Below are 14716 nucleotides of genomic sequence, written 5' to 3'. Positions count from 1 at the left end.
CTTCCCATTTCCAGGACTCAAGTCCGACTATATGAAAATAACCGGTTTCCCTGAATTCCTTCATTAAATATTACCCTGCTCACACTCCAACAGATTGCCAGGTCCCAAGTACCATTCGTCTCCATTCACTCCTATCTAACACGCTCATGCACGCTTGCTAGAAGTCCAAGCCCCTCGCCCACAAAACCTCCTTTACCCCCTCTCTCCAACCCTTTCGAGGATGACCCCTACCCTGCCTTCCTTCCCCTATAGATTTACATGCTTTCCATGTCATTCTACTTTGATCCATTCTCTCTAAATGACCAAACCACCTCAACAACCCCTCTTCAGCCCTCTGACTAATGCTTTTATTAACTCCACACCTTCTCCTAATTTCCACACTCCGAATTTTCTGCATAATATTTACACCACACATTGCCCTTAGACAGGACATCTCCACTGCCTCCAACCGTCTCCTCGCTGCTGCATTTACCACCCAAGCTTCACATCCATATAAGAGTGTTGGTACTACTATACTTTCATACATTCCCTTCTTTGCCTCCATAGATAACGTTTTTTGACTCCACATATACCTCAACGCACCACTCACCTTTTTTCCCTCATCAATTCTATGATTAACCTCATCCCTCATAAATCCATCCGCCGACACGTCAACTCCCAAGTATATCTGAAAACATTCACTTCTTCCATACTCCTCCTCCCCAATTTGATATCCAATTTTTCTTTATCTAAATCATTTGATACCCTCATCACCTTACTCTTTTCTATGTTCACTTTCAACTTTCTACCTTTACACACATTCTCAAACTCATACACTAACCTTTGCAGTTTTTCTTTAGAATCTCCCATAAGCACAGTATCATCAGCAAAAAGTAACTGTGTCAATTCCCATTTTGAATTTGATTCCCCAAAATTTAATCCCACCCCTCTCCCGAACACCCTAGCATTTACTTCCTTTACAACCCCATCTATAAATATATTAAACAACCATGGTGACATTACACATCCCTGTCTAAGACCTACTTTTACCGGGAAGTAGTCTCCCTCTCTTCTACACACCCTAACCTGAGCCTCACTATCCTCATAAAAACTCTTAACAGCATTTAGTAACTTACCACCTATTCCATATACTTGCAACATCTGCCACATTGCTCCTCTATCCACTCTATCATATGCCTTTTCTAAATCCATAAATGCAATAAAAACTTCCCTACCTTTATCTAAATACTGTTCACATATATGCTTCAATGTAAACACTTGATCTACACATCCCCTACCCACTCTGAAGCCTCCCTGCTCATCCGCAATCCTACATTCTGTCTTACCTCTAATTCTTTCAATTATAACCCTACCGTATACTTTTCCTGGTTTACTCAGTAAATTTATTCCTCTATAATTTTTACAATCTCTTTTGTCCCCTTTCCCTTTATATAAAGGGACTATACATGCTCTCTGCCAATCCCTAGGTACCTTCCCCTCTTTCATACATTTATTAAACAAAAGTACCAACCACTCCAACACTATATCCCCCCCTGCTTTTAACATTTCTGTCATGATCCCATCAGTTCCAGCTGCTTTACCCCCTTTCATTCTACGTAATGCCTCACGTACCTCCACCACACTTACATTCTGCTCTTCTTCACTCCTAAGAGATGGTATACCTCCCTGGCCAGTGCATGAAATTACCGCCTCCCTTTTTTCCTCAACATTTAAAAGTTCCTCAAAATATTCTCACCATCTACCTAATACCTCCCTCTCCCCATCTACTAACTTCCCTACTCTGTTTTTAACTGACAAATCCATACTTTCCCTAGGCTTTCTTAACTTGTTTAACTCACTCCAAAATTTTTTCTTATTTTCATTAAAATTTCTTGACAGTGCCTCTCCCACTCTATCATCTGCTCTCCTTTTGCACTCTCTCACCACTCTCTTCACCTTTCTTTTACTCTCCATATACTCTGCTCTTCTTATAACACTTCTGCTTTGTAAAAACCTCTCATAAGCTACCTTTTTCTCTTTTATCACACCCTTTACTTCATCATTCCACCAATCACTCCTCTTTCCTCCTGCCCCCACCCTCCTATAACCACAAACTTCTGCCCCACATTCTAATACTGCATTTTTAAAGCTATTCCAACCCTCTTCAACCCCCCCACTACTCATCTTTGCACTAGCCCACCTTTCTGCCAATAGTCGCTTATATCTCGCCCGAACTTCCTCCTCCCTCCGTTTATACACTTTCACCTCCCTCTTACTTGTTGTTGCCACCTTCCTCTTTTCCCATCTACCTCTTACTCTAACTGTAGCTACAACTAAATAATGATCCGATATATTTTACATATAATTTTACATATAAAATATCTTGAATTTCACTCTCTGCTGTTGCTGAATTAGGAGGCATCGTTTTTGAACACTTGGAACTTACTCAAGCCATTTCAGGATGCTGAAAATGGATTCAACAACTTTGGTTATAGGATATGTGAACATGCAAATTGTTCCAAGAGTTTGGTCCTCATTACTGTATACAAGCAATGAAAATTTGAAGCCAGTTGGATAAGGTGTTCTCATATTTTGAGCAAAATGTATTCGAAAAGTTGGGGGAAAATGAAAAAAAAAAAAAAAATTCACACCTCTTACAAGGTTCCCCTTCAGGGATACCTAATAAATGTTTATTATCCATCAGTGCTATATGGCATATTATTATTAGTATTATAATGAAAAGCAAGTGCTAAACCCACTTGGGTCATACAGCATATGACATAGCCATTATTTTTTAACCACACTAGCTTGAAACCTTATATAATTATAATCCCTTGCAGGAAAGAGAGCAGCCATCGTCCAAGTGAGATGCACGGACAACACCTGGTGACCTCAGATTGGATTTATACGTGCATAGAGAAGGGCAAGCTACAAGAGGAAAGATATTTCATGCCTAAGATAAAAATTTTAAATTAATGAACAGTTGTATACTGATTTTTTTAATTTTAAGCCATTTTAGATTTATCTTGATACAGTGGACCCCCGCTTACCGATCACCTCCCAATGCGACCAATTATGTAAGTGTATTTATGTAAGTGCGTTTGTATGTGTATGTTTGGGGGTCTGAAATGGACTAATCTACTTCACAATATTCCTTATGGGAACAAATTCGTTCAGTACTGGCACCTGAACATACTTCTGGAATGAAAAAATATCGTTACCCGGGGGTCCACTGTATTTGTTAGTTATACCACCATATGTTTGTAAAGTTAACATACAAAAGAATATGCCTTTATTGTTTCTTTATACAGTACAGCACTTTTATGTGGTTGGCATATAAGGAAAGAATATTTAGCAAGTAAATTCAGTACATTTTGATCATTAACTCAAATTTGTAAAGTACAGTAAACCTTCCATATAATGGACCTCTATATAACAGGTTCTGAAAATATAAAACAAATTTCTCTAGGTCCTTCACTTTGGATGAAGTCTGTTGGTTACAGAATTGTTCATTATCATTACACTCAAGGCATAGCAACCTTGTCTCTCTCCATCACAGTTGCCATTATCTGCCTTCTGCTTTTACTGATTATTCTGTTATATGGAGGTTTTACTGTATAAACAATGTATGCACAGTATTTGATTGCCAGTTTCATTTTAATTTTTTAATTTACTGTTTTTAAAAATAAAATTGGCACTGAGAAAGCTCCCATTTGCTTTGTCCAAAGAACAGAATGGTGACACATCAGGATCCTTCCATTTTCATTGTTTAGGTATAAAAGTGCCTGATTTGTAATATCAAGAAGGAATAGGGTGCCATAGATGTAGGGTAGTACTGTACACGTAATTTTTTACCTTGTAATACAGTATTTCAGGTACAGTATTACTTAAAAATGTTTATACATGTATATAACATGAATGCTGTTAAATGCTTTACACTGATAATGATAATTTTATTTCCTAATAAGATACATTAGTTACAACATGCTCCATATTGCTGGCTATTAGTCAGCCTGCACCGTAAGATAAGGTGGGATGGTGGGGGATACTTTCACTTAAATTTCCATTAAATTTATATTAAAAGTTATAAATTACACCATGATCTTTATTTTTTTTTTTAAATTTAATCATATTGCCAACCAATAATACATTATTACTTCCTTAATTGCTTTCTAATTCTCTTGAAATTAAATTTCAAATGAACAGTAAATTTAAATTTTAGATTTTTCACCAAATGTTCAATTTCCACTAAAATTTGTACTTTATGTACAGTATTTTGTAATTTTTTGTGTACAATACATTTATATATACAGTGGAACCTCAAAAATCGAACTTAATCCGTTCCAGGAGCTAGTTCTAAATTCAAAAGTCTGAAATTCGAAGCAATATTTCCCATAAGAAATAATGGAAATGCAATTAATCTGTTCCAGAAACCCATAAATATTCACACAAAAAATACATTTCATAGAGATTAATTACAGTTTTACATACAACAAATACTATAGTTTTTAATTATGTGTAGTAATACATATAAAATAACATTTTTACTTACCTTTATTGAAGATTGGTGATGGCATCTGGAAGATAGGGAGGAGGAGAGAGGGAGTTGGGGTTAGTGTTTGGAAGGAGAATCCCCCTCCATGAGGACTTCAGGTAAAGCCCTCTCTGGGGTTACTTCCCTTCTCTGTCTTTTAATGCCACTAGGACCAGCTTGAGAGTCACTGGACCCCTGTCTCACAAAATAACTGTCCACAGTCCTCTGTTTCTGGCGCCTCTTTGACATTTCCCTAAAATGGGACATGGTTCTGTCACTGAACTTGTTGCAAAGATGGCTTGTTTCAGCTTGCTCAGGGTGGTACTTCTGCACAAACATTTGGACATCATTCCACTTGACACAAATCTCCTTAATCTTTGAAGAAGGCACCTCATCCACTCCCTCTTCCTCCTCAGCTGTGGTCTGATACTGCTCCAGATGGAAGCTCTTGCAACTCTTCAGTGGTTAGCTCTTCCCTGTGGTCCTCCACCAGCTCTTCCACATCCTCACCACTCACCTCCAACCCCAGGGTGTTCCCCAATGTCACAATAGAGTCCACAGTAGGCAGAGGGTGAACTGGGTCAGGGTCAGGGTCACCCTCAAACCCTTCAAAATCCCTCTTTTGGACACAATCTGGCCACAATTGTCTCCAAGCAGAGTTCAAAGTCCTGGAAGTCACTCCCTCCCAAGCCTTACCTATAAGGCTTATGGAGCTGCAGATGTTGAAGTGATTCCTCCAGAACTCTCTTAGGGTCAACTTAGTGTCTGTGGCCACTTCAAAGCACTTTTCAAACACTGCTTTTGTGTAGAGTTTTTTGAAGTTAGAAATGACCTGCTGGTCCATGGGCTGGAGAGGAGTGGTGTTAGGAGGCAAGAACTTCACTTTTATAAAACTGAAGTCCTTAGACAAGAGGTCTAATAAGTTTGGAGGATGAGCAGGAGCATTGTCCATTAACAGGAGGCACTTGAGTGGCAATTTCTTTTCCTGGAGGTATTTTTTCACACTGGGGCCAAACACTTCATGGACCCACTCTTTGAAAATTTGTCTTGTGACCCATGCCTTATGATTAGCTTTCCACAAGACACATAACTTGTTCTTAAAGACATGGTTTTTCTTAAACACTCTGGGATTTTCTGAATGATACACAAGTAAAGGCTTCACTTTAAAATCACCACTAGCATTAGCACAGAACAAAAGAGTAAGCCTGTCTTTCATAGGCTTGTGTCCTGGCAGTGCCTTTTCCTCCTGTGTGATGAAGGTCCTTTTTGGCATTTTCTTCCAAAACAAGCCTGTTTCGTCATAATTAAACACTTGTTCAGGTTTGAATTCTTAACTGTCTATGTACCCCTTAAACTCCTGTACAAACTTCTCAGCTGCCCATTTGTCTGAACTGGCTGCCTCACCATGTCTTACAACATTGTGTATGCCACTATGCTTCTTAAATCTGTCAAACCAGCCTCTGCTGGCCTTAAATTCACTATCAGCACTGGTTCCAGGAGTTTTCTGTGCCAGATCGGCATGCAACTTCCTTGCCTTTTCGCAAATAATCGTCTCTGAAACACTATCACCTGCAATCTCTTTATCCTTGATCCACACCAGCAACAACTTCTCAACCTCTTCAACTATTTGTGGTCTTTTTTTGGTTAGCATATTAACACCTTTCGCAACATCAGCTTCCTTGATTTGTTCTTTCTTTGACAGGATAGAAGCGATGGTTGCCTTGTTTTCCCATACATCCTGGGAAGCTCAGCAAGTTTCACACCACTCATATTATTTCCTTCTTCAAATCTATGGTGTTTCTCACTTTCTTTACCACAGGGGTACCACTAGCAAGTTTCTTTGGGCCCATGGCAGCTTATTTCACAGTCCCACAAGCACTAAACACAACGAAATAATCGTAAAATGCGTGAATGAGAGTGCAGGTTAGTGTTCACTCAAGCATAAACAAAGCTAGACTGCTCACGGCGCCTGCACGGGGACGCGGACAGAGCGGGCGGCAGACAGGTCCCATACCCAGCGGTCCAAAAATAGGGGCGCATTCGATAATAGGGACTCTGTCCAAAAAAATGGTCCTATTTTCGAAAATTTCAGTATGTAATACGTTCGATTTTTGAGGTTCCACTGTACATGTATACATATGCCCAATGTTTGTATAGTACAGTGGACCCCCCAGTTCGCGAAGCCATCGGTATCCAATAAATCCGGTATCCGAAGCATATCGCAAAAAATTTACCTCGGTTCCTGATACAAAATCCGGTATACGATATGATTCGTCCGAGACGTGTCCAGTGTTTACAAGCCAGCCAGTGTGCACGCATCTAAGGATACATTCGGTACATTCCATATTATCCATATTATCACTGTTTTTGGTGCTTGTTTCTGCAAAATAAGTCACCATGGGCCCCAAGAAAGCTTCTAGTGCCAACCCATCGAGACCAAGGGTGCTAATGACTATTGAAATTAAGGAAATAAACAAGAACGAGAACTAGTAAGAAAATAGAAAACCCAGAGGGGTGTGTATATTCTTTCTTTCAACAAACCAGCCGTATCCCACCAAGGCAGGGTGGCCCAAAAAGAAAAACGAAAGTTTCTCTTTTTAAATTTAGTAATTTATACGGGAGAAGGGGTTACTAGCCCCTTGCTCCCGGCATTTTAGTCGCCTCTTACAACACGCATGGCTTACGGAGGAAGAATTCTGTTTCACTTCCCCATGGAGATAAGAGGAAATAAACAAGAACAAGAACTAGTAAGGAAATAGAAAACCCAGAGGGGTGTGTATATATATACATATATATATGCTTGCCTATTCATGTGCAGTGTGACCTAAGTATAAGTAGAAGTGGCAAGAAGTACCTGAAACCTTGCATGTTTATGAGACAAAAAATTCACCAGCAATCCTACCAACATGTAAAACAATTATAAGTTTCCACTTTACACTCACTTGGCAGGGTGGTAGTGCCTCCTTAGATAGTTGCTGTCTACCACCCTACTACCTAGCCAATCAGTACTGTACCTTAAAAATAAATACTGTATTATATGGTGCCATTTAAACACTGGTGAATTATGTCTGCATGTTAAGACTTGGAATGATGCTTTGGGAATTAAACAAAAGTAAATATAGTACAGCATACATATTATATCCTAGGTAGTAGGTTGGTAGACAGCAACTGCCCAGGGAGGTACTACCGTCCTGCCAAGTGAATGTAAAACTGAAGCCTGTAACTGTTTTACACGATGGTAGGATTGCTGGTGTCTTTTTTTTTTCTGTCTCATACACATGCAAGATTTCAGGTACGTCTTGCTACTTCTACTTACACTTAGGTCACACTACACATACATGTACAAGCATATATATACACACCCCTTTGGGTTTTCTTCTATTTTCTTTCTAGTTCTTCTTGTTTATTTCCTCTTACCTCCATGGGGAAGTGGAACAGAATTCTTCCTCCGTAAGCCATGCGTGTTGTAAGAGGCGACTAAAATGCCGGGAGCAAGGGGCTAGTAACCTCTTCTCCTGTATATATTACTAAATGCAAAAGGAGAAACTTTCGTTTTTCCTTTTGGGCCACCCTGCCTCGGTGGGATACAGCCGGTGTGTTGAAAGAAAGAAGATACATATTATATAATTTTCCTCATATTTTCAATGATGATACAAGTATGGGAAGGAAGCAAGGGAGGGAGGGAGGTACTTGTATGCAAACACTGCAACAGCAGCAGCTAAGCCTCATACATGTCCTTGCTTATTTATCACAAAATAAAAATTTAACAACCATATTGATGTACAATGTATATACAGCAGTTGTTTTTTTTAAAACACAATGACCATCTCCCACCCAGATAGGGTGACCCAAAAAAGAAGAAACACTTTGATCATTACTTACTCCATCACCATCTTGCTAGAGAGGTGCCGATACTACAGTTCAAAACTGCGAATATCCCCTCCAGTCACAGTACAGTACCAATATTATATCCAGTTTCATCTCATCTAATTCCTTCCATAAAAGGAGGGAAGCAGAGGATATACAAATATTGCTTGCCTCACCACTCAAACAGGAAACAGCTGCTTTACTCTCAGCCAACTCTGCACTTTCACAACTAGTGATTTCAACACTTCAAGTGTTACCCCTGAGTAAATGTCCAAATATGTAAATTGCACTGTAGTGTTTATTATAACTGTATGGTTGCATTACTAATGTTAATTGAAAAATTAAATTACCAGTATGGGAATATGACATGGCCACCAGCAGGGCCCTTCTAATATGGCCACAACCAGATACAGTGACTCCCAAGATGATAAGCAATTTGTATATAAACATTATCCCAAGTATCCTCACATTTTAGCACTGATGATGCAAAGAATATGAGAACACATGCATGGACTGCTATGCAGGAAACAACTAATTTAGTGCCATTTGATTAGACCTGTGACTCCATGATAAACAATCTATATATATAAACTTTTTTTTTTTTAACAAGTTGACTGTCTCTCACCGAGGCAGGGTGACCCAAAATGAAAAATCCCCAAAAAGAAAATACTTTCATCATCATTCAACACCTTCACCTCACTCACACATAATCACTGTACACAACATATCCCTTCAAACTGCCAATATCCCAAACCCCTCCTTTAAAGTGCAGGCATTATACTTCCCATTTCCAGTACTCAAGTCCTGCTATATCACAATAACCGGTTTCCCTGAATCCCTTCACTAAATATTACCCTGCTCACACTCCAACAGCTCATCAGGTCCCAAATAACATTCGTCTCCACTCACTCCTATCTAACACACTCACGCATGCTTGCTAGAAGTCCAAGCCCCTCGCCCACAAAACCTCCTTTACCCCTTCCCTCCAACCTTTTTGAGGACGAACCCTACCCTGCCTTCCTTCCCCTACAGATTTATACGCTTTCCATGTCATTCTACTTTGATCCATTCTCTCTAAATGACCAAACCACCTCAACATCCCGACTTCAGCCCTCTGACTAATATGTTTATTAACTCCACACCTTCTTCTAATTTCCACACACTGAATTCTCTGCATAATATTTACACCACACATTGCCCTTAGACAGGACATCTCCACCGCCTCCTCGCTGCAGCATTTGCAACCCAAGCTTCACACCCATATAAGAGTGTTGGTACCACTATACTTTCATACATTCCCATCTTTGCCTCCATAGATAATGTTTTTTGTCTCCACATATACCCCAATGCACCACTCACCTTTTTTCCTTCATCAATTCTGTGGTTAACCTCATCCTTCATACATCCATTTGCTGACACACCAACTCCCAAATATCTGAAAGCATTCACTTCTTCCATACTCCTCCTCTCCAATTTGATATCCAATATTTCTTTATCTAAATCATTTGACACTCTCATCACCTTACTCTTTTCTATGTTCACTTTCAACTTTCTACCTTTACACACTATACTATATATAAACATTATCATTAATTTCCTTATACTGTATATAAAATATGAAAACACGATGTGTTGACTGCTGGTGCAGAATAGCCCCGATTTACTCCCACCCATGAGAATTGAACATATACTGTACATATTTCCATTTTATACCTGAGGTTAGGCAAAAATTTGTTTATTTAAGGAGTTACAGTAAAACAAAATACAGTGGTACCTCAGGATACAAACAGCCCAAAACTCGAACAATTGTGTAAGTGTATTCTTGGGGGTCTGAAACAGATTAATCTAATTTACATTATTCCTTATGGGAACAAATTTGTTGGGTATCGCCCCTCGAACAGCCTTCTGGAACGAATTAAGTTCGTATCCCAAGGTACCACTGTAATGGAAATAGGTACTACATTTAGTACACAGTTTTTTTAATTCATTAAGTGCAAATTTTTAATTCAAGTGGCAAGTTACTCCACATTTTTGGCCCTCTTATTTGCATCAGGCTGTTATAAAGATTCCAGCAAACATGAGGGGTATCAAAGAGGTAGTACATATTTGATTTAAGTGTTATGACTGTGTGTTCTGTTACAGTTTTCCAGGTGTTTTAGGTCAGCATCAGCATTACTGTGTAGTGTTTCAATGCTGTAAAGCAAATAATAGTACATGTATGCATAACATTATTATTTAGTAGATTTAGTTTGAACAAAGGCATAGTATGCTGCTTAAAAATTGAGTTTGTGTTGGTTCTCACAGGAGCCTTCTGTTGTATGGTAATTTGAGGTGGATAATGAAGCAGAACCCAGGTGCAAATTCAGTAAGTGGAGCATGGGTAGATGAGAAAGAAATATTGTTAGTAGTATAAAATGGGGAACAAAATAAAGAATCTTAGAGTGTATACATACATTTTTTAACACTTTATATGAGTTGGATGTGATCTTCAGACCTATAACTGTGTGTGATGTGTATACACATAGGGGACCGAACACTGTAAAACATATGTATGTGCATAATTTTTGTGCTCTTAAATATGCCATGTGCCATCATTTTAATTCATTACTGAACTGTTGAGGTTCTTTACCACCTCATGCAGGTTCCCACTGGTTCATGCAGTGTATCATGGGTAACAGTACCTCAGTAGATGATGCCACACCCACATGAGAACTTGATTCCTTTTGAAAACTTGTTCATATTATTGCAAGGAGATACCTGCACCAATGAGGAAAGCTGTTCTGAAGGTGAATTCTCAGGTTTTGAAGAAAAGAAGAATGTGTGTTGACCCAGGAATGTTAGTACTGTACTGGGCAGCCCATGCAAGATATTGCTGTAGTATCCACTTGAGGCCTTGGTCACCAACAACCTCAAAGAAAAAATGTCTATACTGCACTCATGAAAATAACAGTGACTGGAGCAGTTTTGTAAAGACAGTGAAGAAGAATATGTTTATAAGGTGTAATACACTAAAATTGATGCTCACTATTCACCACTTAAATGAACACATGTGCACTGCCACATGCTGTCTAGTAGTGCTTCATGCGTTTTTCACTGTTCTGTGGAAAAAGCTTCTCATAAAGCTGCTTATTTAAAAAAAGACAAAAGCAGTGGAGGACTTTATATGTACAAGATTTCATTCAACAATGCTAGGGACTTGGATATGTAACAGGGTTGTGTGAATATGTTAGATAGAAGTGAGTCGAGACAAGTGGTTTTTATGATCTATGAAAGGATTCAGGGAAACTGGTCAGCTGGACTTGAGTCCTGGAAGAGGGAAGTAGTGCTTTCACTCTGAAGGAGGAGTGGGGATGTTGTGGTTTGGAGGGTCATCTGAACTGTGATGTCAGCACCCTTCTGGAAAGAGTGATTGGATGAGAGACAGTAAAAGTGTTTTCTTCACTGTCAAGTCACCTTACCTTGGTGGGAGACAGCTGGAGTGTTAAAAATTATAATTGGGTTTTTTCAGGTACATAGCAGATACGAAAGACAATGACTTATATATGTACATAATTCATAATTATTTTTATATAGCTGGATTTGAGTCCTGGAAATGGGAAGTACAATGCCTGCACTCTAAAGGAGGGGTTTTGGGATATTAGCAGTTTGGAGGGATATGTTGTGTATCTTTATACATACATGTATATGCTTCTAAACTGTTGTGTTCTGAGCACCTCTGCAAAAACAGTGATTATGTGTGAGTGAGGTGAAAATGTTAAATGATGATGAAAGTATTTTCTTTTTGGGGATTTTCTTTCTTTTTGGGTCACCCTGCCTCGGTGGGAGATGGCCGACTTGTTGAAAAAAAAAAAATTCACAGATAGTGACATCACATGCTTAAGTGTGAGTAAAGCTACTCAAGTATAGATGGAACACTGCAGGAGGCCTACTGGCCCATGCATGGTTTAATATAATATGCGCACTGTTTTTGCATTGTTTGGTTTGATGGTGTTGGTTGCTGGTAATAGTTATGACATTTATGGAGCTTTTTGACAGAGTAGGTCACTCATCACTTGTAGATATGTACAAGAGACACAAAAAAGGATAAAATTAACAAACGCACACTCTTCACAAATAAATAGTATCATACCAATTAAAATAACCAATATGTTAAAAACCCTGGTAAATTATTAATATCATATAACTTTCCCTATAGGCACCTTAGTAATTATATAAACCATGATGAAGGTGGGAAGGCCTAAGCCATGGGCAAACAGTTAAAATATGTTCCGTATTGATGGTGTTGGTTAGTTTAATAACTTATGATTCTAGTTTTCATCTCAGTTTATGTTCTTGGTACAATAATCAGTGTTTTTTTTTATGTAATGAGGTGTGAAAGTGATTTGCAATGCTGTATGCAGGCATTATTGATGTCTGTTCTGAGAACATATGTGTTACTTTGTGTTACTGTAGAAGGACAGGTAAACCTAGCTGTCTTGCCAATGTATACCTGGCCACAATCACCACATGGAAATAACTGTTCACCCCTGCATCTTTGGGCCCTGTGTATGGTGTTGAAGTCCTTGTGGGTTTTCTAATGTTTACTATGACATCATTGGGTTATATGTATCTCCATGTGTTGTTTTCTCATCTCCTGGAATTGCAGTGTATGTATATATCTCTTCAGTTTTGTGCATATAGAGAAGAATCATGTGTGAAGGAAGTCAAGGCTTGTGAAGGCATTCTTGATGAAGTTAATTTTTTTGGTCAAGAGTTCTTCATTGCAGATTCTCAATGCCTGGTTTTCAAACTATGATGGGCAAACAAATGGATGAGGTCAACCTAATCCATGAAAACCTTGCCTGCCTCTGCATTTGTAGTCACTTCAATTTCTTAGAAGTGCCTTGCAAGCTATCCAGAAATATGATTCCCAGCATCCCATCATACTCCACATACAACAGTGGTTATGCTGACTTTCTAGCAAGCATAAAGAAGTTTGTTTTTGCTGGGTTCCTGGGCACACTGATGCTCAGGGTAAGCAGCATACAGTCTTCCAGAACTATTCCAGAGACTGATACTGATGGCAACAGCAATGGTCCAAGCCAGGGGATGACAAATTGTTTTTATTGCACCGCAGGCTTCTTGCCATCATGTTTCCATCAGATATAAAAGATTGCCCCTGCATGGATTCCATATGGAGAGGTGACCAGCACCCCTCTGCATTAACTGCTGGGCAGCTTAGCATTAACCATATATTAAGTCCTATCTGAGAGCATGTATAATTTTCTTTGGACATACAACGCCCTAACGTACCCATTTGAACTGACCTTGTTGAATGTCCCACCTTTAATGCCAACTGTGACTTTGATAGAAACTGCTTTAATTTTGCACCCACACTAACCCCTAGTGCCACTAACTGCAACCTCACCTTGCACTAACCCCTCTTTTTTGCATGCCCCTCCTTACCTGGAGTTTACCTGGAGAGAGTTCCGGGGGTCAACGCCCCCCGTGGCCCGGTCTGTGACCAGGCCTCATGGTGGATCAGAGCCTGATCAACCAGGCTTTTACTGCTGGCTGCATGGTGTTCATGATCTTCATACAGTTGAATTCATTATTATAGAAAATAGTAAATTAGTACCTTTCAAACTTTTTGTATATTATACAGTTCAGTTCCCAAGCCTTGATCAATATGAAGCTGTGCTTTTTTTCCCCAAGAATGAAATAATTGTAATTTACAAATAATCTCTCAGGATGTCAGCCACAGCACCATGTCTTCCTTTGCAGATGACACCCGAATCTGCATGACAGTGTCTTCCATTGCAGACACTGCAAGGCTCCAGGTGGACATCAACCAAATCTTTCAGTGGGCTGCAGAAAACAATATGAAGTTCAACGATGAGAAATTTCAATTACTCAGATATGGTAAACACGAGGAAATTAAATCTTCATCAGAGTACAAAACAAATTCTGGCCACAAAATTGAGCGAAACACCAACGTCAAAGACCTGGGAGTGATCATGTCGGAGGATCTCACCTTCAAGGACCATAACATTGTATCAATCGCATCTGCTAGAAAAATGACAGGATGGATAATGAGAACCTTCAAAACTAGGGAGGCCAAGCCCATGATGACACTCTTCAGGTCACTTGTTCTATCTAGGCTGGAATATTGCTGCACACTAACAGCACCTTTCAAGGCAGGTGAAATTGCTGACCTAGAAAATGTACAGAGAACCTTCACGGCGAGCATAACGGAGATAAAACACCTCAATTACTGGGAGCGCTTGAGGTTCCTAAACCTGTATTTCCTGGAATGCAGGCGGGAGAGATACATGATTATATACACCTGGAAAATCC

The 14716-nt window shown here is 39.3% G+C and overlaps 1 protein-coding gene across 1 annotated transcript in view; it reads left to right on the top strand.

The window, feature by feature from the left end:
• The window catches only part of DNAlig4 (DNA ligase 4), a 41799-nt gene extending 38953 nt beyond the window's left edge, over nucleotides 1-2846 (top strand). The window contains exon 18 of the mRNA XM_070098693.1: nucleotides 2820-2846. Coding sequence (XP_069954794.1) covers nucleotides 2820-2846 — 27 coding nt within the window. The remainder of the gene's footprint in view (nucleotides 1-2819) is intronic.
• The last annotated feature ends 11870 nt before the right edge of the window (nucleotides 2847-14716 follow it).

The sequence above is a fragment of the Cherax quadricarinatus genome, chromosome 64 (genome assembly GCF_038502225.1).
Source record: "Cherax quadricarinatus isolate ZL_2023a chromosome 64, ASM3850222v1, whole genome shotgun sequence".
NCBI classification, from domain to species: domain Eukaryota; kingdom Metazoa; phylum Arthropoda; class Malacostraca; order Decapoda; family Parastacidae; genus Cherax; species Cherax quadricarinatus.
Note: the sequence above shows the minus strand (reverse complement) of the source record. Positions and strands in the feature narration are given on the sequence as shown.